The sequence below is a fragment of the Hypanus sabinus genome, chromosome 6 (genome assembly GCF_030144855.1).
Source record: "Hypanus sabinus isolate sHypSab1 chromosome 6, sHypSab1.hap1, whole genome shotgun sequence".
Lineage (NCBI taxonomy): Eukaryota > Metazoa > Chordata > Chondrichthyes > Myliobatiformes > Dasyatidae > Hypanus > Hypanus sabinus.
In genome coordinates this window covers 77087969-77115568 of record NC_082711.1, presented here as the reverse complement: position 1 = coordinate 77115568, position 27600 = coordinate 77087969, and the positions used below count along the sequence as shown (strand labels likewise).

Here is a 27600-nt window from a genome sequence, read left to right as displayed (position 1 = left end):
CGTCTTACACTTTTCCCTCACTGTTAATTATTCCCAACATGTGTTCATATTATGAAATCTTAACCATTTCCTCAGTCCATTCCCTCACAGTGCGACATCTGGGTTTTTTCCAGTTTTGCAACATAATTCTTGCAGCTGTGATGAGATCCACCTTTAAAACAGTAAATTTGGCATTGTTTACATTAGGTATCATTGTCCTACCACCCAGGAGACAAAGCCGTGAACACAAGAGCAGTGTAGGACCCGACCAATTCCCCAACAAATCAAGAACTTTACACCAAAATGGATGAACCATGGAACACTCCCAAATCATGTGAAAATATGTGCCCACTTCATTTTTACATTTACAGCATAAGCAATCCCCATTTTGTAGAGTCTAGTTGGTGTCCAATAATATGTGTACTATCTTATACTGAATAAATTTCCCTCTCTGTAGCCTGCAGTAGAGTTAATTTCAGCACTTACAAACAGGAGAAATCCACAGGATTATTGTGAATTGAGAGAATAACTTGCATTTCTGTTTTGTCCTTCTAACTCTTCACAAAGCCAATCTGACAACTCTCCGGATGTCTCATTTTCCTGGTGGCATGGTACCACTGTCTGTAAGGAGTTTGTACATTGTCTCCATGACCACATGGGTTTCCTCCAGTCCAAAGACCTAACAGTTGGTAGGTTAATTGGTCATTGTAAATTGTTCCATGATTAGGTTTAAATCAGGGATTGCTGGGCAGTACACCCGAGGATCCGGAAGGGCCTTTTCCATGCTGTGTTTCAATACAAAAATAATTAATTAATTGGCTTTCTTGCTTTTGCTAAAATATCAGCAATTGTCAAAAAAACTTCATGTTGGCCATTTGAAGAAATTCCACTGCATTTTTTGTACTATGCAGTGTCAGTGAGTGAGTGATCTAAGGACACATTGTTTGCTGCAGCATGAGGAGAGAAATTGCAGAGTTTTGGGAGTTGGGATGACCTTAATCAAATAAACAGGATAACAGCAAAATTGGAGTCACCACAATAGGGATCAAAGTTGTGAGGATCTTTGTAGTGATAACAGTTCAGGAGACCTGATAAACGATTAGGATCTGACAGTGCAAAAAGAACTCACAGGTCTGCACTGCTTCCTTTCTTCTATTATTCACTATCAGCAAGGTCTCTCCTGTTCTCATCTTTCCTTCAAGTACTTCAATAACTTTTACCACTGACTGCCCACACTAAGATTGTACTTTTCTTCAACTCTGTAGTTAGGACAGTGTTGTAAGAATGAGGACGAACCCAAGTGCAGGACACAGGCACAGCTGCAGAGCCAGAGGCATTAGCACCATTGCAAACAGGGAACCAGTATCCAGGAGAGTCTTTACACAGAGACAAGGTTTACAAAGAGTATCCAGGAAATGATGCAGAGCTTAGAACTGCCAGTCCTAAGGAATCAGGGAAAACAAGACCTACTCACACAAGAGTCAACTGCCAAAGTGTGGCTGTGATGCCCAAGTTTTATCTTATGTTTGCTAATGGGAACCAGGTGTGTTGTAATTAGTGGAACTGGGAATGATTGGAAATCAGATGAGGGGATTAAGGCCCAATTAAGGAGGTAATATCAAGATGGGGAATTGCCAGGTGGGATCACGACAGACCGAGCTGGAAGCACTTTGCTTCAGGTAAATCATTGGAAAAATCCAGAACACACTTAGAATTTAGAACAGTACAAGCCCTTGAACCTACAATATTGTGCCGACCCTTTGACTTAATCTTCAATCGATCTAACCCTTCCCTCCCATGTAACCCTCCATTCTTCTAATATCCATGTGACTATCTAAGAATCTCTTAAGTGCTCCTAATGTATCTGCCTACACCACCACTCCCAGAGGCATGTTGCATGCACTTACCACTCTATGTAAAAAAAACACCCCACCCCATACTTTTCCCCAATCAGCTTAAAATTGTGCCCCTTCATAATAGTCACTTCCACTCTAGGAATCAGTCTTTGGCTATTCACTCTCTTTGCCTCGAATCCCTTGAATAAGAATCTGCTCTCTTATCACTGACTTAAACAGCAAAGGTGTTTTCCTGTAGTAGTAGCACAGTGGAAAGATGTAGAATTCCTGTAAATTACAAAAAGTTGTTATTGTGGCAAACACCCTATTACTAATGAGAACGATGAACTGTTGGTTGAAGAAGCTAACTGGCGAAAGACAGAATTGGGCTGTGAAGTTAAAAGGTCTAAACTATATGTTTCTGTACTAGTGTCTCATTTTCAGGGGATGCGGTGGTGGGCCTCCTCCTTGAACTGGGAGATCTAGTATATAACTTGCTTAATGACAAGTGATAGTGATGACACTGAAAGGTTTTTGAGAGAGGCGGATGGGAAAGCAGTTACTCTGGGTTTTGGCTTCATTGTTTTGAAGTAAAACCAGTTTATAGAGCCAGAAACAACAATACAGCACAGATCCAGGCTCTTTGAGCCGATAAGTTCATGCCAACCATGGTGCTCACCCACCTTGCATCGATTTCCTGTGTCCAGCCCATTTTCCTTTGGACCCACCTTTCCATGTACCTATCCAAGTGCTTTTTAAATGATATTATACCTGCCTTCACCACTTCTGGCAGCTGTTCCATAAACTCACACCGAAGTCCTTTTTGCCCTTCAAGTCCTTTTTAAATCTTACTGTTCTGCCTAGTTTTGAAATCCCCTATCCTGGGGAAAGACTGTACCATCCACTTTATTTATGTCATCTTCATTTTAAACGTTTCTGTAAGATCACCTCTAATTTTCCTACATTCCAGAGAATGGAGACCTAACCTGACCAACCACTCCCTATGACTCAGGCCCTCTCGTCCTGGTAACATCATCATAAATCATTTCTGCACTCTTTCCAGTTTAACCCTGTTCTTTCCCATAACAGGGTGACCAAAACCATATACACTGCTCCAAGTATAGCTCACTAACATGTACAGCTGCAAAATAATGTCCCCAGTGTACTAAATACCTTTATTATCACACGATTTGTGACACCAATTTCAATGAAGTAAGCATTTATGCTTATAGTTCCCTCTGTGCTATTAAAATTCCTACTGCCCTACCATTTGTCATACAAGCCCTACTTCTACACTGGTTTGACTTCACACAATGCATCACCTCACACTTTTATTAAAATTCACCTGCCGTTCCTCAGCACACTTCCCTTACTGATCAAAATCGTGCTGTGGGATCAACACCTCCTAGTTGAGTAATCTGCAGACTTACTGATTGAGGCTTGTGCATTCACTTCCAAATCAGATATAATCAATAAACTACAAGGGTCCCAGCACCAAACCCTTGGCGCACCACCAGTCGTCAGCCTCCACTTCGAGAGACAATCTTCCACCACCCTCTGTTTCCTACCTCCAAGCCAATTTCCAATCCATTTATCTAGCTCTCTCTAGATTCCATAGGACCTAACATTCCAGAACAGCCTTTCACATGGGACCTTGAAGAGTTTGCTAAAGTCTAAACAGAAAATATCCACTGCCCTACTCTCATCTATCTTTTTGGTTGTTTCTTTAAAAGAACTCAGGATTTGTCAAATGTAGCATCCCAAGCGGAAAACCATGCTGATTCCCAACCAGATTCTGTTTATCCAAATGCTGGTAGATCCTGTCCTTCAGAAATCCCTTTAAAAATATCTCCACTAATGATGTCGGTCTGACTGGCCTGTAGCTTCTTGGTTTGTCCTTGATGTCCTTTTCAAACTATGAAGCAACATAAGTCACCTTTCAGTATTTGGGAACTTCGACGTTGCCGAACGATGAAACAAATACCTCCACAAGGTCCACCCTAATCTCACGTAAACTCTGAGGATGCAGTCTGTCCACCTTAATGTGCTGCAAGGCTGCAAATGCCTCCTCCATGATCATATGAACGTTTCCCCAAACACCACTAATTAACCTTATTTCTTCAGCCACCCTGATTTTCTCCTCAGTAAGCAAAATAGGAATAGTCATTGAAAATCTAACCCTGCTCCTGCAACTCAAGACGTAGGCGGCCCTGCTGTTCTTTAAGGGAGCTTCCCGCTCCCTCAACATCTTCTCACTCGGAGTATCGCGATAGAGCCTCTTGAGAATTTTTTTTAACCTTACCTGCCAGATCCATCTTCTACCCTCTCTTTTTCCTGATTTCCCTGTTACTTGTATTCTAAAGTCATCAAGAGTGTCACTCATCCTCAATGAGTATCACACTCTTTAAAAACATCCACTTGCCATTTGTTCTTTTCCCTTCAAACAAATTCACCTAACCATCCCCTTGTAGTGCCCAGTTCCCCCAAATTTAGCCCTGCCCCAATGTAGGACCTCGACCTATGGATCTCTCCTGCCCTTTGCCGTCACTATCTTAAAGTTAATCAAATTATGGTCAATAGTGCCAAATTGCTCCCTGATCGCCACTTCAGCAGCTTGTCCTGCCTAGTTCTCCAAGGTCTAGTGTTGCAACCTCTCATCTATATTAAATTAAACTATTGAATTATATGCTGGACACATTTCGTAAATTCCAGTCTGTCCATGTCCAATCAATACTGGGGAAATTACATCTCCAACTAACGCAATCCTTAATTCTTACAATTATGAGTAATCTCTCTACACAACTGCTCCTCACATTCCTGCTGACTATTGAGGGGTTGGTGGTGTCTACAATACGGGCCTGCTCGAGTAACCCTCCCCTCCTTCCTGTGTTCTGCCCATTTGGCTTCACTGGATGATTCCTCCAAGAATCATTAACCCTAAATACTGCTGTTACACCCTCCCATGTTACACCATTTCCTCACTTACCTGTATCTGTGAAGCCTGTAGTATTTGTGTATGACAGTAAGGAACTGCCAGGCCTGCCTTTCTCTCAGCCTGTTTGCTCCTGTGGCTGTAACCCCTGTTCTCAGAGCCAATCCACGCCGAGTTCATCCACTTGCCTGCTAAACGAAGCATTACATTCAATGCTGTTTAACTGAGTATCCCTCCCCTTACTTTGCTGGCTCCAGCTCTGAGTTCCATAATGTGCATTTCTTGAGTTTTATGATCTTGGCCATTCCTACTGATCCCAGACTTTGGCAACACATTTACAAGTTCTTCCATACCCTATAACGAAGAATGTTCCCAGTTGATAAAGAATACCATTCTGCAATATTAAAAAGGTTTCATTGTATGATTTCTCAGTGACCCTCTGAGCAAGTTAATGTCCCTCACAATTTTGTACAAGGCCATTGATGCACCATCAATAACTCACTCTGAGACGTAAGGTGAGATATCGGCTTTTATTGACTGAAAGAAGGAACAAGCAATGTGTGACCACCATACTACATCCTGGAGACTGAGAGGCTGGGCTCAGGCCTTGATCGCCTTTATACCGGGGTCTGTGGGAGGAGTCACAGAAGCAGTCAGCAGGGGGCGTGTCCAGACAGGTATATGTAGTTCACCACAGCCATTGACTCACTGTGAACAATGCAAGAAAGATCTCCTCTTTCAGGATGCGAGTTTATTTGGAGATTAAGTTCCTTTGTCTTTTGTTTAAGTTTTTAGGGATTCTTACCTCAATGGCAGAAGAAGCAAAGAAATCATCACGGAGTAAGCATTTAGTGACGCTCACTGATGTCGCAAATTATGCTCAGAAGAAGATTATGACTTTCACTGGAAGGAACAGACATGCAGAGGCAGATCATATTTCAACACAAGGAAATGTAATTACCATTCATATTATACTAAGAATTTTTCTTGATATCAGAGTTAAAGTGTAATACATGGTGATGAAGGGCAGGGGTAGTGAACCTATGGCACGTGTGTCCAAGATGACACATGCAAAAATTTTGCTGGCACACAGCATGCAGTGCTGACACTTGATGCTTTAAACCCTGAATGAAAGATACAACCCTATAAAAAGATACAGTTCAATTTGAAGGCAAAAATTTGTCAACGTAAGAGCTGGAACTAGAAACTGTGGAAAGAGATCGGTTAGTGACTGGATCAAAGCATAAAAATCCAGACAATGACTTTTTGAAACTCTGGAATTCCATTCTTGAAGCTTGTGACTATCTAAAAGATCTTCAATGGCAATATGAACAGTATTTTCACTGACATATTCATGTGAGTCACTCTTTTCAGTGATGAACTTGGTTAAGTCTAACTACAGGAGTAACTTACTGATGAAACTAGTGCTAAGTACACAGCTCTTAAAAGATTAAAATACAAGCCGGATGTAAAATATTTGACATCGTAAGTGCAGCACCAGAAATCTTACTGAGAAAAATGGTGTTTCTCTCCCTTTCCTTGAAACTTAATGAGTTTGCACCAAGGCTTATAATTTCTCATTCTTATTTCTCATGCTATATATGAGGTACAATAACAATACTATATAGAACATAGAACACAGAAATCTATAGCACATTACAGGTCCTTCGGCCCAAAATGTTGTGCCGACCATGTAACCTACTGTAGAGACTGCCTAGAATTTCCCTAGTGCATATATTTTCTAAGCTCCATGTACCTATCTCTTAAAATACCCTATTGTATCCACTTCCACCACCACCACTGGCAGTGCATTCCATGCACCCACCTCTCTCTGTGTGAAAAACTTTCCTCTGACATCCTCTTTGTACCTACTTCCAAGCATCTTAAAACTATGCCCCCTTTTGTTAGCCATTTCATCCCTGGGAAAAAGCCTCTGGCTATCCACACAATCAATGCCTCTCATTATCTTATACACCTCTATCAGGTCACCTCTCATCCTCCATCGCTCTAATGAGAAAAGGCCAAGTTCACTCAACCTATTCTCATAAGGCATGCTCCAATCCAATATAGAAATGATGTAAATTTTCAGTTGTCTTTCAATGATTAAGTTTTGAACAGGTCTTCTGAAATGTTTAATTTATTTCAGTCTTCTACTTTTACTAATAGTGAAACAATGAATAAATATACATAAGCAACAGGTCTCACCCTTTTTCCTTAAAAAAATCCATGATTCATTAATCAACGATAATCTCTACTGAAATTTACCATGGCACATGAGATAATTTTTTTTTAGAAGATTATTGCCAATTTGGAAACAGTTTCAAAAAGGTTCACAATCCCTGATGTAGGGTGTTGAAGCTCTGATTCACTTTAGCCTTCACTGATAGCTTCTGTCTTGTCATTCTTAATCCCAGATCTTCAGAATAGAACCAGAAAAAAAGTAGCGTGATGGAAGGGTTGGCAGAAAGCCATCTACCCTTTTAGCTGGGGATGGTGCAAGTGCCGAGGGATTTATCAAAAGGTAGAAGGGGAAAGTTCCTTCAAAGCCACACTCTTCAGAAACAAAAACTAACTTAAACTTGAAAATGGGAAATCAGAACTTGACGATGATCTTACTTGTAGGATGAAATTGGAATTACAATTAACATGCTTTTTCTTCAACATTAACACTCTTTACCCACCATGTGAACTTCCTGAAAGAGTATGGATAAACTTTGGTGACATCATGCATATACAGTATATTGCACCTTTCATGTAAAGCTTCGGAGGAATAATCAAAAACTGATGAAGAGAACAAACGAGTTATTACTGAGCAGTTTGAGAGTGTGAGGCTGAAGATGTGGCCAATAACATAAAAAAAGTCATAGGAAGGGAAAGATCAGAAATCAGGGAGGACTGTAGAGCAGGAAGAGGGAACAGAAAGAGAAAGAGGATTATTTACAGAATAATTTAAGTACAAGGATCATAATTTTAAGGGAGGAGGCCCAACTTTTACCTGGCCACACCTGGCAGGGCTTTGTGTGGGGCAAGTTTTCACTACAATCTTGATTGAGTTTCTCGAGGAGGCGACAACAGATATTGATGAAGGTGGAACTGTGGATGTTATCTACATGGATTTTTGGTAAGGTGTTTGCCTTACTAAAATCCATAGTGTATTAGCTGTTTAGTTTCAGAATTTTATTGCCCATTGAAGATGCAGGGTTGATGGAACTTATTCTGGCTGGAGATCGGTGTTTCATAGGGATGTGTATTGGGACCTCTACTGTTTGTGAAAGATATATGTGTGTGTGTGTATGTGTATATATGTTTGTGTGTATACTTAGCAAATTTGCAAATGATATGAAGATTTTGTGGATAGTGTAGAAGATTGTCAAAGGATATAATGGAATCTAGACCAGTTGTGGAGTTTAACCTGGCCACATGCGAAGATTTGTGAGATCAAACGTGAAATGACAGAACACTGTTATTTGCAAGATCCTTAACAATGTTGATGCTCAGAAGGATCTTGGGTTCCAATTCTATAGGTCCCTGAAAGTTGCTGCACAGGTAAATAGGGTGTTAAAGTTGGCATATTTCATACTTGCCTTTATTAGTTGAGGAACTGAGTTCAGGAGTTCAGAGTTGCATTGCGGCTTTATAAAACTCTAGAATATTGCATTCTATTTTGGTTGCCCCATTATAGGAAGGGCCTGGAAGCTTTGGAAAGGGCAAAAGGATGTTTAACAGGACACTGCATGGATTGGAGGGTATGTGAGATAAGGAGAAGTGGATATACTCGGGTTGTTTCCTCTGGAGTTGCAGAGACTGAATGGAGACCTGATATAGGTTTATAAAGTGATGAGAGGAATAGAGAGAGTAGATGGCTGGTATCTATTTCCCAGGATTTAAATATCTAATACCAAGGAGAATGTATTTACGGTGTGGTTAGAGGTGTAGGGGGAGTTCAAGGGGTGTGCCAGCAAGTGTTATTTTTTACACAGAGAGTGGAATGTTCTACCAGAGGTGGCAAATACCATGGAAGTGTTCAAGTGGCTTTTGTATCAGCACATGAATGTACGGGAATGGAAGATATGGGCTTTGTGTAAGCAGAAGGGATTAGTTCAGTTGGACATTTCATTACTAATTTAATTAGTTCAGCATAATATTTTGGGCTGAAGGGCCTGTTCCTGTGCTGTTCTATATTCTATATTTCATTTTGAATGGGGTGTTACAATTGTTTTAAAAACAAGAGGAGATAGTACAGCATTAATGAAATAATATTTATTATGAAAAAGGTCATGGAAAGCCATTGATTTTTACATATTAATTCAGTCTTGTTCTCCACAGATGGTGCCTGATGTGTTATGCATGGCTAAGCAGTTTATTACTTTGCCACCCTGTTCCCATTTTATTTTCTTTCAGTCCATTAACATTGAAAACAAAGTTCCTTTCCCTTTTCTAGATGTCCTGATGGTAAAGACAGTTTCACAGGCTCTATTTTATTAATGCTGTTCCACACATGTTTAAAAATGCTGAAGGTTTAACTAATAACTGCTTTATGCTGGCAATCTTCCCACAACCTGAGCAATGAAAAGGGCCTTCTCCAAAGGATGAGGTTTAGTTGTAGCCATAAATCTTGATTTGGTGTCTGATTTTACTAAGTTAGCATATTTCAGCGAATGCGTTGGTAGAAGAGCAACTTAAAGAAATTGTTCACATTCCTACTGAGGAAATGCAGATACGTGAAACAGGACAGTAATTGTTTCCTGCATGAAACTGGGCTAGTGTGAAAGCTTCCCCTGTAAGGCTTGACATATAAAATGTTGATATTATGTTCAGTAAAGTGCAGTGGATTGTAAGTTCTCATGAATGAATAATCATTTTGAATTAGTCCATTGTTTTTAAATAGGAATTTAGACACTTTCTTGTTCAACCATTTTATGTGAATGAGATTACTCCTGAGTATCAGAAAAGGAAATGATTTTCCTGCTCAAGTGAAAATAGTATTATGGGGGTAGGCAAGTGGAACAGCCTCATCTGTTAAGTAGTTTCAGTAGGATGAAACAGAAGTACATTTGATTTTTAAAATATATTTTAATTTGATTTATTGAAGGTCCAATGGATGTTAATAGTTCTTTCATCCATGTTCCCAATGGAGGACAAATTTTAAACACTTTCGATATATAATAGTGTTATTTATGAAGTAATCCCTCATCTGGAATATGTTGCTTCAATGAAAATATTGTTTAGTTTAGATTAACAACATGAAATTTAGTTAATTAGGGTATTTGAATATTTAAATTGGGCTAAATGAGTTGGAGCAACCTGCGTGCATTAGTACCCATCTGTTGAGTTACATCTCTCAGCCAAATCTCAACAGGAAACTCCAGGCAGATGTGGTCATTCAGACGCAGGAGATCTTTTAAGGAGAGGCAATGAAGTACTTCATTTTGAAGAAGATACAACTGACAATATGAAACCTGCTTTAGAAAAGTTAACAGAAGAAACAGGTGCAAAGCAGTGAAATTTGAATAAATGATGACTCTTGGGAAGTGCTGTTTGAGAATATCAATGAAAGAATTTGTGCAAAATTTTGAAAATAGAGATGCATATTTTTAAAATTATGCTTATGTGGCCTTGAATAACAGGTAACTGTCCCAAAAGTAATATAAGTGACATTACTGTAGAATATACTTGAACACATCTTTCTTCTTCCTTAGAACTTTTATTTGGACGAATTTGAAAACTTGATGGATGAGTTGTTGTTCCGACTCAATGCTCTGTCGAACAGTCTTCATCACTCTCTCCCAGTAAAGCCACGTTATCTGGAGGACAGTCCTTATGAACTAGCTCCAGGTTATTACTACAATCAAGAATCAGAGGTAAGAAATCAAAAACTAGAATACATAATATTGAATAAACATTTTGAGAGCTCCATTAATTTTGAGTTAATTTCTTAATTATTCATCTAGATTAAGTTTATTTAAAATAATCAGATTGACAAAACAATATTTGTTTTGCTGTTTCAATTTTATGCCATCGGTGTTGAAACATGAATTGTTTTTGAATAGAAGAATATGTTGACTTGGGCTATAAATCAGAATCAGGTTTAATATCACTGACATATGTCATGAAATTTGTTGTTCTGTGGCAGCAGTACATTGCAATACATAATAATTATTTAAAAATCTATAAATTCCAGTAAGAAAAAAATTAAGTTAATTAAGTAGAGCAAAAAGAGCAAAAAAGTAAGGGGGTTCATTATCCATGCAGAAATCTGATGGAGGAGGGGAAGAAGCTGTTCCTGAAACATTGAGTGCACGTCTTCAGGCACTTGTACCTCCTCCTTGATGGTAGCAATGAGAAGAAAGCATGTCCTGGGTGATGGTTGTCCTCAATGATGGATGCCACCTTGAGGCATTGCCTTTTGAAGGTGTCCTCATTGCTGGGGAGGTTAGTGCCCATGATGGAGCTGGCTGAGTTTACAAATTGTAGAAAGTTGTAAGAGTCTTTGCTGTTGTCCTGCCAAGTTTTCTCAAACTGCTTATGAAATATAGCTACTATCTTGCCTACTTTGTAATTGCACCAATATGTGAGGGCCAGGATAGATTTTCAGAGATGTTGATACGAGGAACTAGGAACTGGTCACCCTCTCCATTGCGAATAGCTCAATGACTTCTCCTTCCTGAAGTCCACAATCAATTCCTTGGACATGTTGAGGTTGAGTGCAAAGTTGTTGTTGCAACACAACCCAACCAGCTGATCTACCCTGCTTCTGTACACCTTGTCACCAATGCATTGGATGGTAAATAGTATCAACAATAATTGTGGAATATTGGGGAGCAGTCCATCTACCTGACCTTCAGCAGATTATAAATTTAAAATGGATCACATGTCAGAACATGATATTTTTCATTCAAGTTTACATGAAATATCTACATTCAAGACATTTGCTAATCTCTTACAATATGCAAAAATACTTTAAACAGGTAATTATTTTCTGTCATAGGCTCACACATTTCATGAAAATCATCTGGAGCATAAAGTTTACAAACTTGAAGAACTATTCAGAAACAATCTGCAGATATATGAACTCTTAATACCAGGAAAAGAACACAGTTCTGATTCAGACATTGCAAATATCAAAATGTTAAGGTAAAGTGACTGTTAATATGTGTAAATGAGGAGGAGTTACTGCGTTATCCTAAAGCAAAATTGTGCTCAAAAGCCCATTAGCATGTGTGCCAAATGGAAATACATACATATCTATATTTATCTTAAATTGTTTTTATTTTTCTTGAGAGGTCTGGGTGACAACCCTAGTCTAGAAAACCACTTTGGCTGTTCAGTAATTTGGATATTTAAAGTACTGCCAATAACTCCTTCCAGGTAGGTTTTTTAGGACAGAAATTTGAGAACTCCTGTCAGAAGCGTGCTCTATCTCTGAAGCACACAAATAGGGTGCTAAGTGCCTTGCTCCAAGGTCATCCATATAAATCACCCTCCCTAGATTCTGTCTTCTACCTGGACAATCAAGTGCACTTGTAGTTCTACTTTCCAGAGAAGATTTTGATATATCCTTCAATTTTCTGTTGAAAATAATTTACCCACTGCCTTCAAAAAATCTATCATGCAAAACTAATAGAGTCAGGTAATAGTTTAGAAAATAGCATTTTTACAGTAATATTCTCATATTAAAATTGTTCTGTGGTATGTCAAAGAGCAGTTGATTGGTGGAAAATGATTAATACAGCTGTAAATGAGTTTAATCATAAAATGTAAGCATCACATGTGAACTCTCAGTTCTAAATGATGAAACTGAAGTTAAAGAAATATACAGAACTACTTATTAGTTGTAATGGGCTTCTCCTGGTGAGTGGGAGCTTCAACTGAGGGTTCTTGCATAGACATTAACAACATTGATAGACCAACAGTCCAGAGTCCAGGTCCAATGATGGCATAGCAGCTGGTTAGTTAAATATATTGATATGGAATGAAGCTTGTGTGCATTGTTTGACAATCCATCTGGTTCACTAACCTCTCTGTCCTTTATCTAGTTAGTCCTGGCTAACAGCTACTTTTTCAAAAAGGGTCTAGCATGTCACTCAGTTTAATGACAATCACTGATATCTGACAATGCCAGCAAGTTAACCTTCAACTCATGAAAATATGAAGAAAAACATGTAAAAGATCACAAAAAGTGTATGTAGCTTCTGCTTAAAATTCCATTGCTTTATGTGATTTCTTTGGCAGTCATAGGCAAATTATACTGAGAAAATAGCAGAAATTTCATGCCAGGATATTCCACAATGCCACTTACCCTAACCACTTTGCACCATGCTGTTTTTTTCCGAAAATCATTTCATTCTTGTTACTTTTCAAATATCCATGCATACAACAGACGATACATCCACTTTATTTGTGCATTCATGTTTTCAGAAAATGTAAGTTGTCAAGTTTGAACAGTTTTTTACAATCCCATGTTCATATTCAGTTTTGCACATTTCTTTTTAGATTTGTGAAATGACCATTTTTATTTAATTTTTCAAACTTACCTTTTTTGACCTTTAGTTCTTCAAGATTCACTATTATGATTATAACCAATCAGGAAAAGAAAGATTCAAATAGCCCCCAGTAAATCCATCCTGGCTTGAGGCCCAGTCATGGTCTCCTTTACCGTGATCCTAATTGGGGAGACACATGGATGCTCTCAATTAAGTTCCAAACAACGATCTTTTCTCTTCATGCTTTTCTGACCCATTGACTGCTTTCTAATTTTAGGTCCAAGCTTGAATTAGAGACCCTTCATCAACTTCAGATCTCCCAAGAAAATATGTTCCGAATATCTGAGAGTGCTCAAAGTGACCCTGGATCAACCCACCCTCAGAAAAGTGCTGATGCCGATTCCTCTGTTCCACAGGATGACTTCTCATTCGCAAATGATAATGCTATAAAGACAATCCCCTGCGGTGCTTCAGATCCACCAGAAACATTCGGAAATGTGCCCGCCCAGAATCAGCAGTCAGTAGAGTCTTTGAGTGAAGAACATTACAATCTGGCGAAACTGGGAGACACTCTGCCCCATGTCTTGTGTGGAATTAAATGTCCAGAAAAGCAGGCGGCACAGACACGAATGCTTGAGAGCAGACTGACTGGTCAGCAGCGTGGTTCCTCAGCCAGCACATCAGGAAAGAATCGTAAACAGCTTAAACGTTCACACACCACGGTTATTCAGATTCTTGACAACACCAAAGACTTAACAGTTCCGGCATTTAAAGTTTCACAGCCAACTACCTGTGATACTTCAGTATCATGCCTTGGAAGCCAAGTTGTCCAATCAAACTCCACACATCAATCCCTGTCTCATCAAGTCAAGGTGCCAGAAAGAGAGTCTGAAATTCCAGAGAATTCTACAAGTGTAGTGTGGTCTTCAAGCAACAAAGGAGAACAGGATGATACTGTAGATATGTCTAACCTTCCTGGATCCATAAAGCAGTGTTGGTGACTGAATATTTATTACTAAAATCAAAGGAAGCTCATCCACTCATTTCCTCTATTAATCCGATGAATCCTAATTTCAAATCTGTTCCTGAGCTTTTTTTCTATCTTCATATTTAATCAGGCACATGAAATACACTAATAAAATCAAGAGTGAAGGAAATCTGCAATATTTTCCTTGAAATTCTTCCTTGTCAGATGAAACTACGACTGCATTCCTCAAAAAGGGTTAATGCGTTTGTCAATATAATGTATAATATGGAGCCTTGCTTCAGAAATTAATATGTCATTCTTGTTTAACAGTTCTGTGCATTTTGGGAGCATTTAGGAATGAAATAGGGAGAAATTAGTCTTTGATCATTGGAGCTAAAAAGGTATGAGAGTATCAGCTGTTGATTGTATTGAAGGCTGTCGTTTCCATTCAAATTAATGGGACCAAACAAGAAAAGTAACCACAACTGGTGGCTGATACATAGGCTCCTGTTTGGTGACAGTGAGAGAGACAAATCAATTTTTCTTGCTCATTCAATCCCAAACTATGCACAGTATGATATCAATCCTCAGGACAATATCTTTTTTCCCTCTAGGACTTTGTTCTTGGAACATTCACAGTCTTTGTCTGCAATGGTTAACTGGAGGGAAGAAACAGAAAACAGGAGCAGACAATCCAGCTCTTTGGGCTCTCTCCACCATTGAAAAGCCCATGGCTGATTTATTTGCCCTCCTATTTCATTCCCACAGATACTTGCTAAATGCATCTGTTTCCTGAAATTTTTACTTCAGCCAGAGCCTTGCATTATCATGCTAAAAGAACTCACTTCTTTCCAAATCTTTGTACTATTTCTTGCCTCACTTTCCACTGGTCAATTATCATCTCATTCCACATTGTTAGTTTACTCTCAATGAAACCCTCATCACCCTCACCATTGCTCCACGTCATAGCCAACATTGCAGTGGTGTTTTACCATTCCTGTATTCTACCAAAGCTGACCACAAATTATAACCTATCCATCCACATCCTTGCCCTCCTTTTGCCTACTGCCTCCAATAGCTGACCAGAGGATTTGATGGGAGCTAGTGAATCTAAAGTGAGTGTGGGAATAGGACATGGGAAGGAACTTTTGTGACTTCATTAGGTGTGCTGGAAACAGACCCTACTGACTTTATAAGGAACATGGGAACAACGCACAGTGACATTAAAGTGAGAATGGGCGGCCAGATGCAGAACCATCAGGATTCTGAACAATAGGATCATAGATTATCAGAGTATAAAAATCCAAATGCTTTCACGTTAAAACTGAAAACTCAATAGGCCACAAACAACATAAATTCTGGCAGCAATTTTACTACCATTCAATGTTTACATAGAGTTATGTATATTTCTGAAAAGAGATTTTAATGGATAAGTACAATGCATGACTTTGTAAAGATTATTCAATCAAAAACAGTGTAAATATCATATAAATAAGGAATTCATACTAAAATATGACCATCCAGAATTTAGTCACAGCAAATATTTTATTCATTCTGTAAATACTGTAGCTGACTTTAGGTGCTTTACTGTTACATATAATATGTAAACAATGTGTATATAGTGGATTGTAAAATATTTATTAAACTTTCCAGTTTTGTGCTGTGCTTTAGTTTGATCATGTCTACTTTGGATAGGGAACAAACATTTTTGGCCAATATTTGGACAATTGTGCATCTTCAGTGGAAGGAAATGTTACCTACATACTATGTTTTTAAACAAGGGAAAACGCCAGGGAAGAAATAAAAATAAATATTAATTTTTTAAAAAATTCTCTAACAATGATGTCTCTTCCATTATTACATTGTCATGTATGATGTGCAAGCCAATGGCTTCTGGTTGAATGGCATTTTAACTCTCCTTCCCACTCCCATACTGACTTTTCAAATTCCGCTGGGGGAGCTACAACTCAATAGTATGAATATTGAGTTTTCCAATTTCAGCTAACTCATATATCCTGTTTTCCTCTCTCACATATTCAATTGTCTACTGCATTGTCTCTTGCCTTCGTTTATCTTTTCCACAACCCCCACCTCTACTTCATTCCTTCTGCCCATCATTACCACTCCATCCCCTTCCCCCAGAATCTAGTTTAACCAATTACCTGTCAGCCTCTTTCCTACCATTCCCTTGTACACTAAGTACTGGCCATTCTTTCCACTTCTGTCTACAGCTTTTGTCTCCATGGATGCTGCTGGACCCAGTGAGCTCTTACCATATTCTGGTTTTCCTCATCTACAATCTCTTACGTATTCTTAACAATCCTGATTTTCCTCTCATAGACCAGTCCAATTATTTTTCCAAAGTGTTCCATTATTATAATTTTCATTATTGGTTTCAGTATTTTCAAAGGCAAAGTGGCTCTTTATTTTCCCTCTTCCATCTTCCCACCTCCCCAAACATTTTGACTTCTATTTGCTACCTTCCAATCCACTGGAGCAGTTCCAAAGTCTATAGAAGTTTGGAATATTATAATTAGAACGTTTTCTTTTTAACAGCTACCTCTTTCAGAAGTCTTGGCTGTTCACCATAGGGATTATTTTCAGCAATTTATCTAACACATTTTTGATAAACTTAATATTTAATTTTGTTCAGTTTCTCATATTTTTGGAAAATTTTCCATGAAGACAGATGCATAGTACTGATGTGTCAACTCAGTTTTTCTTTCCGCAGATGCTGTCTGATTTGCGGAGCATTCCCCGTACTTCCTACTTCGTGATATTTGTGGTTGTTTCATTCTTATGTCATTTATTATTCACATCTGTCTGTAACAATGACAATTCACATCATATTTTAAATTATTTGTTGATTTTATATAACTTAATGACTCCTTATTTTAAACCATTTTTGGAGTGAATTCACTTTCCATGTTTCATAAATGTTGTTTTTCTCATTTGCTGTAGATAAATAGTTAAGAACAGTTCAGTAGTACAGCTTGTAGAACTGCAGCTACTGATGTTCAACAACTTCCAATGCTGATTTTTGGTTAAAATATCGAATCTGTATGTTCTTCCTGGTTCAGTGTGGGTTTCTCCAGGAGCTCTGGTTTCCTCTCAAAGTCACGCAGGTTGGCAGGTGAATTAGCTGCAGTAAGTTGCTCCTAATGTGTATGAGAGTGTGAAAATTCGGGGATGTTGATGGGAATGTGGGAGAATACACAAGATTAATGTAAATAGTTGCTTGATGGTCAGTAGAAACTCCCTGAGTTTCTGGGCAGAGGGTCTTGTTTCCCATTTCTGTGACTCTGGGACTTACTCTCTTTTTTTTGTTAGTATTCCATAAATGTTTCTTTCAAATAATTCAAAAGTGATCATTCAATATTTATCACAACTGGAATTTAAACAACCATTTTCTCCTCTTTGTTACTATGAGACTGTTTTTAGAGAAACTTCGTTGGTGTATTGTTGTTTCGTGCAGTTGCGCAAGAGCAAGTTGGTTTAATGCCACTATATATGCCCACCCTACTATTTATATTCAATAATACAAACCATAAGGAAAAGTATGAAAAAGTACTGTCATTTAAACTAGGTTTCAAAATTAAAACTTCTTTGCTGCTATATTTTCTGTGATAATTTTTAAAATGTCAGTACCACTTGCCATTCTGAAACTCCCATCACAGCAAAACCATGTGCCTTATTTCCTGAAGAACTGAAAGCGAAGAATTGTTTCTCTATTGTTTTTGTGGAAAACTCCCACAGATGTGATTAAAAGAAAGGTCAGTCTGTTTGGTGAAGCTCAGCAGCCAAGTCTCTGAAGTCAGAGCAACTGCAGGGTCTAGGTGAAAAAACTGATCAGATAAAGAAAGGAGAAAAGGAAGGCCTAGAGTCAGTGCACAGGAAACTTGACAATGACAGGTCACTGGAGACTTAACATACACACAATTATCAAAATAATGCGAATTAAAAGGTATAGTTGTGTGGATCAAATGAGAGAAAGCAGTTCTGTTAAGCAAGTATATTCACTAGATACTTAAATAAAATGTTATATATCTGTAGATGTTGAATTTTGACCAGCTTGCATGTTGAATATGGCTGAATTATGTGTTAAAACCATATCAGGTTCTCAGCAAAAAATATAAAAGCTGCACAAAGTCCACTTCAGTTGGCATTAGGGTGGTTTACACCTCGAAACACATGCTAAAATAGGACTTGGTGATTCACAATGGAAATTCACCAAGTCATATATATTTCCAACACTTACATGAACAGTGTTCAGAGATGGGCTTCAGTTCTTCCCAGAGGCATGCTCCTCAGAGCGGCACTCACACCTCGGCTGCTGGACAACAACAGCAGTTGCTGGAAAGTGAGACACTGAGAAGTCTTAGAGACCCACCAACATTGGCCAGAGGACTTCAGATATCCAGTCTTTCCTATCTGTTTCAAAGGTGGTCAATACCAATGCAACCTGTAACACTGATTCAGTGTTTACTCTTCACAGATGCTGCCCAACCTCCTGGCTAGTTATAACACCTTGGCACATACTGGTTTAATTAACCACACACTGGTTTAATTTTGTGTCCGGCATGAATTCAGCTAGAAATGATCTTGAGTGTGATTGACTTTGGGTGAAACTGATACTTGAAGTTGTGCATAGAGGACATCACTCAGAAGTAACAACAGCTTGGGGTTAAATCAGACCATGTTTTATAGCTGGTTTGTAGTGCATATTTACTAACTCTGCAAGTTTATTATGCTATTTAAAAAAACAATCCAGGAAAGGCACAACTTACCGAAATGTATGTTATTTTTTAAAAAAATATTATGACCCATAATCCAATAAATAATTTTCACCAGTATTGAAGGACTAAAAATCACCTGGAAATTGCATCGTCAAGAGTGACAGCCATGAGTTCAAATTCTGTTAAGGAATTGGCCCAGAATCTAGGCTGATACTCGAAAGTGGATGAACGACTCCTCTGCCATCCGATTTCTGAAGAGACAACGAACCAATCCATGAACACTCTTTTCATACTATTTTGATGTTTCTTGGTATAATTTATAGTATTTTAATGTACTACTCTAAACTGCTACCACGTAGAAAAGATGACGCACGTTAGCGATATTTTGCTTGATTTACAGAAGGTGCTGGACCATTGGGTTCACTGCAGTGAGATATTGTCCTCAATGCTCCGGCTCCCTTCAGTGATTCTAAAAGGCTGTCAGGATATTTCAACGTATCCCTGAACCGACTTTACTGAAGCTGGTTCATCTAGTTCTGATCACGTTGCCGTCTGTGGGAAGTTGGAGTGGAGAAACTTGCCGCGGTGATTCAGCTGTGACTGGATTTAGTACTCCTCAGGGAAGCGCTTTGGGCTCGTGATGCCTTGTGATTCTGTATAGCTGTTATGTAAAAGCTACTCCCATGCTTTTATCTTATTTTCTTCCACTTTTCCACCCACTTTACCCCTGGACCAGTTTCCCCCCCTCTCTCCAGAATGCATTAAAGTTGCCAAAGCCAGACAATAAGAGTTAGGGCTGTAGGAGGCATGCAAGGTCCATGTGCCAATTCTATGTTGTAGTCTGTCGGGTCACATTTGATCTCTCTATCCACCTGCTGTGCCCCGGCACACCAGCTGAAAGCCAGAAAAGAGAAAGAGGGGGGCAAACTACAGCACGGAGAGTCAGTGTGAAACCAGAGCCCCCTCCCCCTTGGCTTCTCTAGTTTCCTGTTTGCCCGCGGTTTGCGCCGATCCCCGCAGGGCTGCTCCTCGGGTATTGTGTGTCCGGCACTCGAGCGTTCCATGAAACACCTCCACCCCACCCCAAGATTTGGCCAGACTGTAGAGAAGCAAAGGGAATACATCTTCGCTCGGTGCCGTGAAATGCGCCCGAGTGCAGCTCTCCAGCGACTGGCTCTGCCGAGGGTTGTAGGGAGTTTTCTTTGGGCAGGAGAGGAGCCGCCGCTGTAATCTCGGCCGGGAGCAGCAGCTGAAACTGACCGAGCGACTGAGCAATGGAGGAGTCGTCCTCGCTCCCCGGCAGCCGGCGCGTCGCCTGCCCCTCTTGCCCGCTGCTTTTCCGCACTTTGGAGGAAATGCATTTCCATAGTAAACTCTTTCACCAATTTCACCCAAGTGGCAGCCTGGAACAGGATACCGTGTTCGAACATCCAGCAGAATTACCTCCAATCATCGTGGTAAGTTTTATCCCCCACTTTCTTACCGGACCATTTAATCATGTAAGTACCCCAGAGTATTACAAAACAACAACCCAGTTGTAGCCATTAATTCTATATCGTACCCCGGTTAAAACTTTAGAACTTTTCATCACTGCTATCCGCCTGTTGATAACGAAGCCTTGTTTTAGCAATACAACTTGGTAACACGCTTTACCTGTCATGTGGTACAAAACGGTACCAGGGTTTTCAGCTGTTTCGTGGGCAGTTAGTGGGCGTTAAACTCAATACGAAATCTATTAAATACTCCGAGAGAGTATGACGATATACTACATTTTGGGGACACTTTAAGGCCGATAAAGTGATTTGGCAACGGACACACCCCCTATAATGGCCTCCACTCCTGCAGAACAGTGAAATGAATTGAAGATTAATTTCACTCCTGTGAGTGAAAATCAAGGCACATCGAAAGGTGCTCTCCAGGACAGCCCCCCCCCCCCCCCCAGTCTTGATTCCGAGGTATACAATCACTGGAGATCGGATGGGGTAGTTGGAGGTGGAAGATCATGTGACTAAGATCTCCAGTTAGCAACTCTAGATATTTTTGCTTGATCTCTAGTACTTTGTATATTTGGTATTGTTTTTCAGTGTTGTTACACAGATAGTTTATGCCTGTCTTTATGTATCATCATTCACAGGCTATTGGAAACAAAATGGATGTTTAACTAATGAGATATGTTTAACTCCTATGACCTTACCTAAATAAGGATCAGTTTTCTGGGGAATAGTTTCAATAATTTAGTAGCTAATTTATTGCTGTTCATTGAACCTACGGGAACACACCTTTCAATTCATTTGAACTTTTTGTCATTCTATAATTAGTCAAATTTTAAATCCAGGCTCCTGTCATAGCTGTGTATTCTTTACTGTCCTCGTCTAACAACAGCTTAGTGATCTAGGATAATTGACAAAGCAATTAGGATATGAAATTGATTTTGACAAAGCACATACTGCTTTTATGTGAATGAGTTTCATACTTCTCGCGTTGTCTTTGTGAAGAAGAACATAATGTCTCCTTGTACTATAGGCATCAAGGACAAATTTGTAAGAACCTCATTTGTTTCTTTAAAAATCGTGAGATTTAAAAGCCTCAATAATCTCTCCCTGAGCTTTCTCTGTTCTCAGACTTAAAGCCTCATTGAAAACAAGTTTTCATTTAAATTTGGCTCACAGAACCCCAATAGCATTTTGGCGAATCAACACTTTGTAAAGTGTAGTGCCCAGAGAGTATACATCATTACAGGTGTGACTGAATGGAAACCAAGGTTTGTCATCTTATATTTTTCCCCAGTCACCTGAACCAACTTCCATTTTTGTCCCTTTTCTTTGAATAACTGATTGCTATCTTTCTGAGCCTTCTGTAAATGTAATACTGGGGCCTCATGATTAATCAATTTTGTTTCTTTTGATTTTTTTTTGCGATATTAGATGATTATGGTTTGTAGTTGGATGTTTCTTATCTGCAGTCTCCCATCAAACTCACCCGACCCTACTTTTGATGTCTCCACTCAGCCAACTTTATTTGCCTTGACATTTACTGCACAGGAAGCTCACTGAGAGTTGTGCAAGCTTTCCATTTTGAAATGAAGGTGTCATTGAAACTTCTCTTTCAGCTCAGGTGGTGTCAACTTTTCCTTTAGAATGTCTTCCATTATAAAATGTGTCAAAACCATTGTGAAAAAATTCTCACTGATCATCAGACACACGTTTGGTTTGGAATTAACTCCAGGTTTACAAAGAGAAAAAAAAATTGACAGAAGATCATAAGACATAGGAGCAGAATTTGGCCATTCAGCCCATCGAGTTTGCTCCACCATTCCATCATGGCTTTTCCTGGATCTCACTCAAACCCATACACCTGCCGCCTCACCATATCGTTTGATGCCCTGACCAATCAGGAAACGATCAATTTCCACCTTAAGTATATGCATGGACTTTGGCCTCCACCACAGTCTGTGGCAGAGCATTGCACAGATTTATTACTCTCTGGCTAAAATAATTCCTCCTTACCTCTGTTCTAAAGGATCACCCCTGAATTTTAATGCTGTGTATTCTAGTCTGGATAATAGGAAACATCTCTACATCCACTCTACCTGGTCTTTGCAACATTCAGTAGGTTTCAAATCATAAAAGAAACATGATTGTGATACACTGAACATTCAATTGTGCATCCATTGGATTGATGTTTAAAGTTCTTGATAGGCTATGATTTGTGTTTGTAAATCTAATATTCTTACATGCTCCGATGTAAGTATTGAGGGACTGCAATGACAGCTGTTTGTATGGGATACCACTGGCAGGAGTCCTGCAATTATTCTGCAAGTAAGACTGCATTGTGTCATACCCGCTTGTAATTATGAAATGTATACTACACAGATGCTTGATGTAGTTGTCATTACATTAATAAGGGATGCCATCTGGCTTACAGATTGGCAGCTCTCAATGAACACTTCATGTCTCCTTGAGTAAGTAGAGTGTTCATCTGAAATATGTGGGCATTTTTGTGTGTGTAGTACTTCAGCAATATATTTAAGCAAATTAGTTGATGAGAATATTTATGTAGTGTTGTTATTTTGAATAGTAATGCATAGATTTGTGTACCGTGCATCTTGATATCCTATTTGATTGTTAAAGAAAATGGTGCACATATTCGGGCTGATAATTAAGACTAATTTGTGATGCAGATTTGTCTTATTTCAGTTCTTCTGCATTGTTTGAATTCTTCTGTGTAATCAGCATCACTAAATGCTCTACTCAAGTGCAGGGAGATTTCAACACTTGCTTATTGTTGAGGAATAATGCACAGCTGTCTGTTTTCAAAGCCCCAGTGGTTCGTGGGAATGAAATTCTGGTCAGTCAGAAATCTAATTGAGGTAGGATATATTTTACACACCATTTATTTACAGAAAGTAAAGCATGAATTGCTTGCTTCTCTGGCCCACAAAACTGTCTGTGTAACAAATGTGAGTATGGAGTGCTTGAGATTAAAATATTTCAAATTGTGTTCAGTCTAGAACATTGCAAGTATGGTCGCTGCTTTAATATTTCTTATATGAAAATAAATAATGAAATATTTACCATATTTTAAGTGCATTCATGTAATTTAAAGTTGGAAACTGTGGCACCTAAGTTGAAAGTTACACGGCAGTGTTGGCCGAAAATAAGCTGAGGTATCCAGACCTGTTTTCCTCTGTGTTGCAACACAGCTGGAAGGGGCAGTGAAAGTAGCAAAGATAGAGGATGTGCACTGGTTAGGGGCTTCATCACCATGTTAGCCTTCAGAGCAACACTACTGACAGAACTGGCCAAGTTCACAAGGAAGTGGCTGCCGGATAGAGTAAACCAACATGAGAGATCAACCTCATTTTCTCCAATCTACTTGCAGCAAATACATATATCTACAATTATGTCAGTCGAACTGACCACCACATAGTCCTGTGGAAACGACATCCAGTATTCAAGCCAAAGACACATTCCTGTTTTGCTCTATCTATCCCATCTACCTGTCTAAATCCAAATTTGCACATCAGCCGTGTAACACCATTCCAACTCTTAAGTATGGTGGAGGTAGCATTATTCTATGAGAGTGGTTTTTACAGCAGGGACTTGAAATCTGGTCTGGATTGGTGGGAAGATGAATGCTGCTAAATACAGTGAGATCTGGATAAAAACCCTGCTAGCCTCCGCCAGAAAACTTAAACGGGAGGAAGTTCGTCTTTCAGCTGGACAATGGTCCAAAGCATATTGCCAGAGCATTCCTGGAACAGCTTCAAATGAAGAAAATGGATGTCCTTGAATGTCCCAGTCAGAGTCCTGACCTTAACCCGATTGAACACCTCTGGCAAGATATCAAGATTGCTGTCTGCTGCTGCTCTCCAACTAACCTGGCACAACTTGACTAATATTACAAGGAGGAATGGGCAAATCTTGCTCCATCATATTGTGCAAAGCAAATAGAGACTTATCCAAAAAGGCTACTGGCTCTAATACCTGCAAGAAATGGTTCAACAAACTACTGAACAAAGGGGGATGAACACTCTCAAACTGACGACTTCCCAGTTTTGATTTTTAAAAAGTTTTTCATGCTTTACAATTTTCCCCTTTTTTTAGGCACTACCGTGAAAAAAGGAGCATGTCTCCTAAAAATTCTCAGTTAAATTGATCAAAATCCCTGGTTGTAATACTCATTTATGTGAATAATGTGTTGGAGGCTAAATATTTTTTCAAGGCATCTATCTAAATTTATAGTTTCTTGTGTGTATTGCACTGTTCTGATGCTGCCATGAACAAATTACACATATACACAGCGTATGTCAGTAATAATAAGCCTGATTCTGATTTGGATACCTCGGAACCATTAACAGGAATATGAAGGGGTCCTCCTCCTGGATAAGTTCAGCCCCAGCAGTACAAAGGGAAATTAAAACTATTCTAAATTAAACAGCCCATTTGATTGCAGTGCCATCCGCCACTCTAAACATTCAATCCCTCCACCACCAGGCAGAATGTATCATAACATCAGGAGCAGTTACTTGTCTATGCTACACCAAAAGCACTTCCACATCTCTGACCTTGTATCACCAGGAAGGACAATGACAACAGGTGTACAGGTACACTACTATGTACCCTCCAGGCTGCATATCAGGAATAAATCATGTTCCTTCATTACTCATTGGGGCTAAATCCTTTATTGCCCTTCCCAATAGCACACGTGGAAGTATCTTCAATAGAAGAACTGTAAGAAGGTAGTTCTCCCTTTTACATTTTGTTAGGGCACCAAATATTGGCCTATCCAGTGACATCCAGAGCCATAGAAAAATACAGTACAGAAAGTCTGTTTGGCCCATCTAGTCTATGCTGAACTATTTAAACAGCCTACTCCCATCATCCTGCACTGAGACCATAGCCCTCCATATCCTTACCATCCATGTGTCTATCCAAGCTTCTCTTAAACATTGAAATCGCTTGCATGCACCACTTGTACTGGCAGTCTGTTCCACACTTTCATAAAGCTCTGAGCTAAGATGTTTCCCCTCATGTTCCCCTTAAACTTTTCACCTTTCACCCTTAACCCATGACTTCTGATTGTTGTCCCACCCAATCTCAGTGGTAAAACCCTACTTGCATTTACCCTATCTATACCCCACATAATTTTGTATACCACTATCAAATCTCCTCTAATTTTCTGTTTCAAGGAGTAAAGTCCTAACCTATTCAATCTTTCTTTCCTTATTACTCAGGTCATCCAGACCTGGCAAGATCCTTGTAAGTTTACTCCGTACAATTTCAACATTATTTACATCTTTGCTGTAGGTAGGTAAAACTGCATGCAGTACTTCAAATTAGACCTAACCAATGTCTTATACAACTTCAACATAACCTCCCAGCTCCTGTGCTCAATACTTTGATTTATGAAGGCCAATGTGACAAAACCTTTCTTTACGACCTTGTCAACCTGTGATACCACTTTCAATTAATTATGGACCTGTACTCCCAGATCCTTTTGTTCTTCCGCACTCTTCAGTGCCCTGCCGTTCACTGTGTAAGACCTACCAAAGTGCAACACCTCACACTTGTCTGCATTAAATTCCATCTGCCATTTTCAGCCCATTTTCTCAGCTGATCTAGATCCCGCTGCAAGCCACGGTAGCATTCTCTGCTGTCCAATACACCCCCAATCTTGGTGTCATCCACAAATTTTCTGATCCAGTTAGCCACATTATCATCCAGATCATTGATATAGATGACAAACAACAACAGACCCAGTACTGATCCCTGCAGCATTTGACTAGTCACAGGCCTCCAGTCAGAGAGGCAACCATCTACTACCATCTCTGGCTTTTCCCACAAAGCCATTGTCTAATCCAGTTTATTATCTCATCTTGAATGCTGAGTGACTGAATCTTCTCGACCAACCTCCCATGTGGGGCCTTGTCAAATGCTGTACCAAAATCCACGTAGACAACATCCACTACCTTGCCTATATCAACTTTCCTTGTAACTTTCTCGGAAACACTCCCTAAGATTGGTTAGATGTGACCTGCCATGCATAAAGCTATGCTCACTATTCTTAATTAGTCATGTCTATCCAAACATTTAATAATCTGGTCCCTCTGAATACCTTCCAGTAACTTTCCCACTACTTTTGTCAGGCTCACTGGCCTATAACTTGCTGGTTTATTTTTAGAGCCTTTCTTGAACAGCAGAATAACATTTGCTATCCTCCAATCTTCTGGTACCTCACCTGTCGCTAAGGATGATTTAAGTATCTCTGCCAGGACCCTGGTAATTCCTGCACTTGCCTCCCACATGGTCCAAGGGAGCACCTTGTCAGGCCCTAGGGATTTATCCATCCTAATTTGCCACTGGATAGCAAATACCTCCTCCTGTGTAATCTGTATAAGATCCATGAAGTTGATGCTGCTTTGCATCACTTCTACAGACTCTAGGTCTGTCTCCTGAGATGCAAAAAAATATATATTTAAGATTCCCCCCCCCCCCCCCCCCATCTCTTTTGACTCCCACACATGGATTCCTATTCTGATTTTGTAGAGGGCAAGTTTTGTTCCTTGCAATCCTTTTGCTCTGAACATATCTGTAGAATGCCTTAGAATCCTCCTTCACCTTGTCTGCTGGGCCAACCTCAAAAACTTCTTTTGGCACTCCTGATTTCTTAAGTGTTCTCTGACAGCCCCATTGGTTCCTACCTGTCTGTAACTGCTATTACCCTGGTAATGTTTTTTTTAAACCAGGGCCTCAATATCACTTGAAAACCAAGGTTCCCTACACTTGTTATCTTTACCTTTTATTCGGACAGTCACAGACAATTGTTGTACTCTCAAAACTTCACTTTTGAAGGCCTCCTACCTACGAAGTACACTTTTGCCAGGATACATTCTGGCCCAGTCCACACTTGCCAAATCCTTTATGATACTATCAAATTTGTCCTTTTTGCAATTTAGAATCTCAACCCTTGGACCAGACCTGTAATTTTTCATATTTATTTTGAAACTAATGGCATTGTGGTGATGAGATGCAAAGTGTTCCCTTATACAAACTCTGTCACCTGCCCTGTTTCATTCCCTAATAGCAGATCCTAAGTAATATGCAGAAAATAACCACCTCCTTTCCTTTCTGCGATACTGTTCCTCCTGCAGATGCAAAAGGATCTG

At 39.5% G+C, this 27600-nt stretch overlaps 1 protein-coding gene across 1 annotated transcript in view; it reads left to right on the top strand.

Annotated features, from left to right (window-relative positions):
* Positions 1 to 15861, top strand: part of LOC132395594 (polycystin-1-like protein 1) — a 237974-nt gene extending 222113 nt beyond the window's left edge. The window contains exons 63-66 of the mRNA XM_059972420.1: positions 5535 to 5699; positions 10446 to 10607; positions 11735 to 11880; positions 13507 to 15861. Coding sequence (XP_059828403.1) covers positions 5535 to 5699; positions 10446 to 10607; positions 11735 to 11880; positions 13507 to 14230 — 1197 coding nt within the window. The 3' untranslated portion in view covers positions 14231 to 15861. The remainder of the gene's footprint in view (positions 1 to 5534; positions 5700 to 10445; positions 10608 to 11734; positions 11881 to 13506) is intronic.
* The last annotated feature ends 11739 nt before the right edge of the window (positions 15862 to 27600 follow it).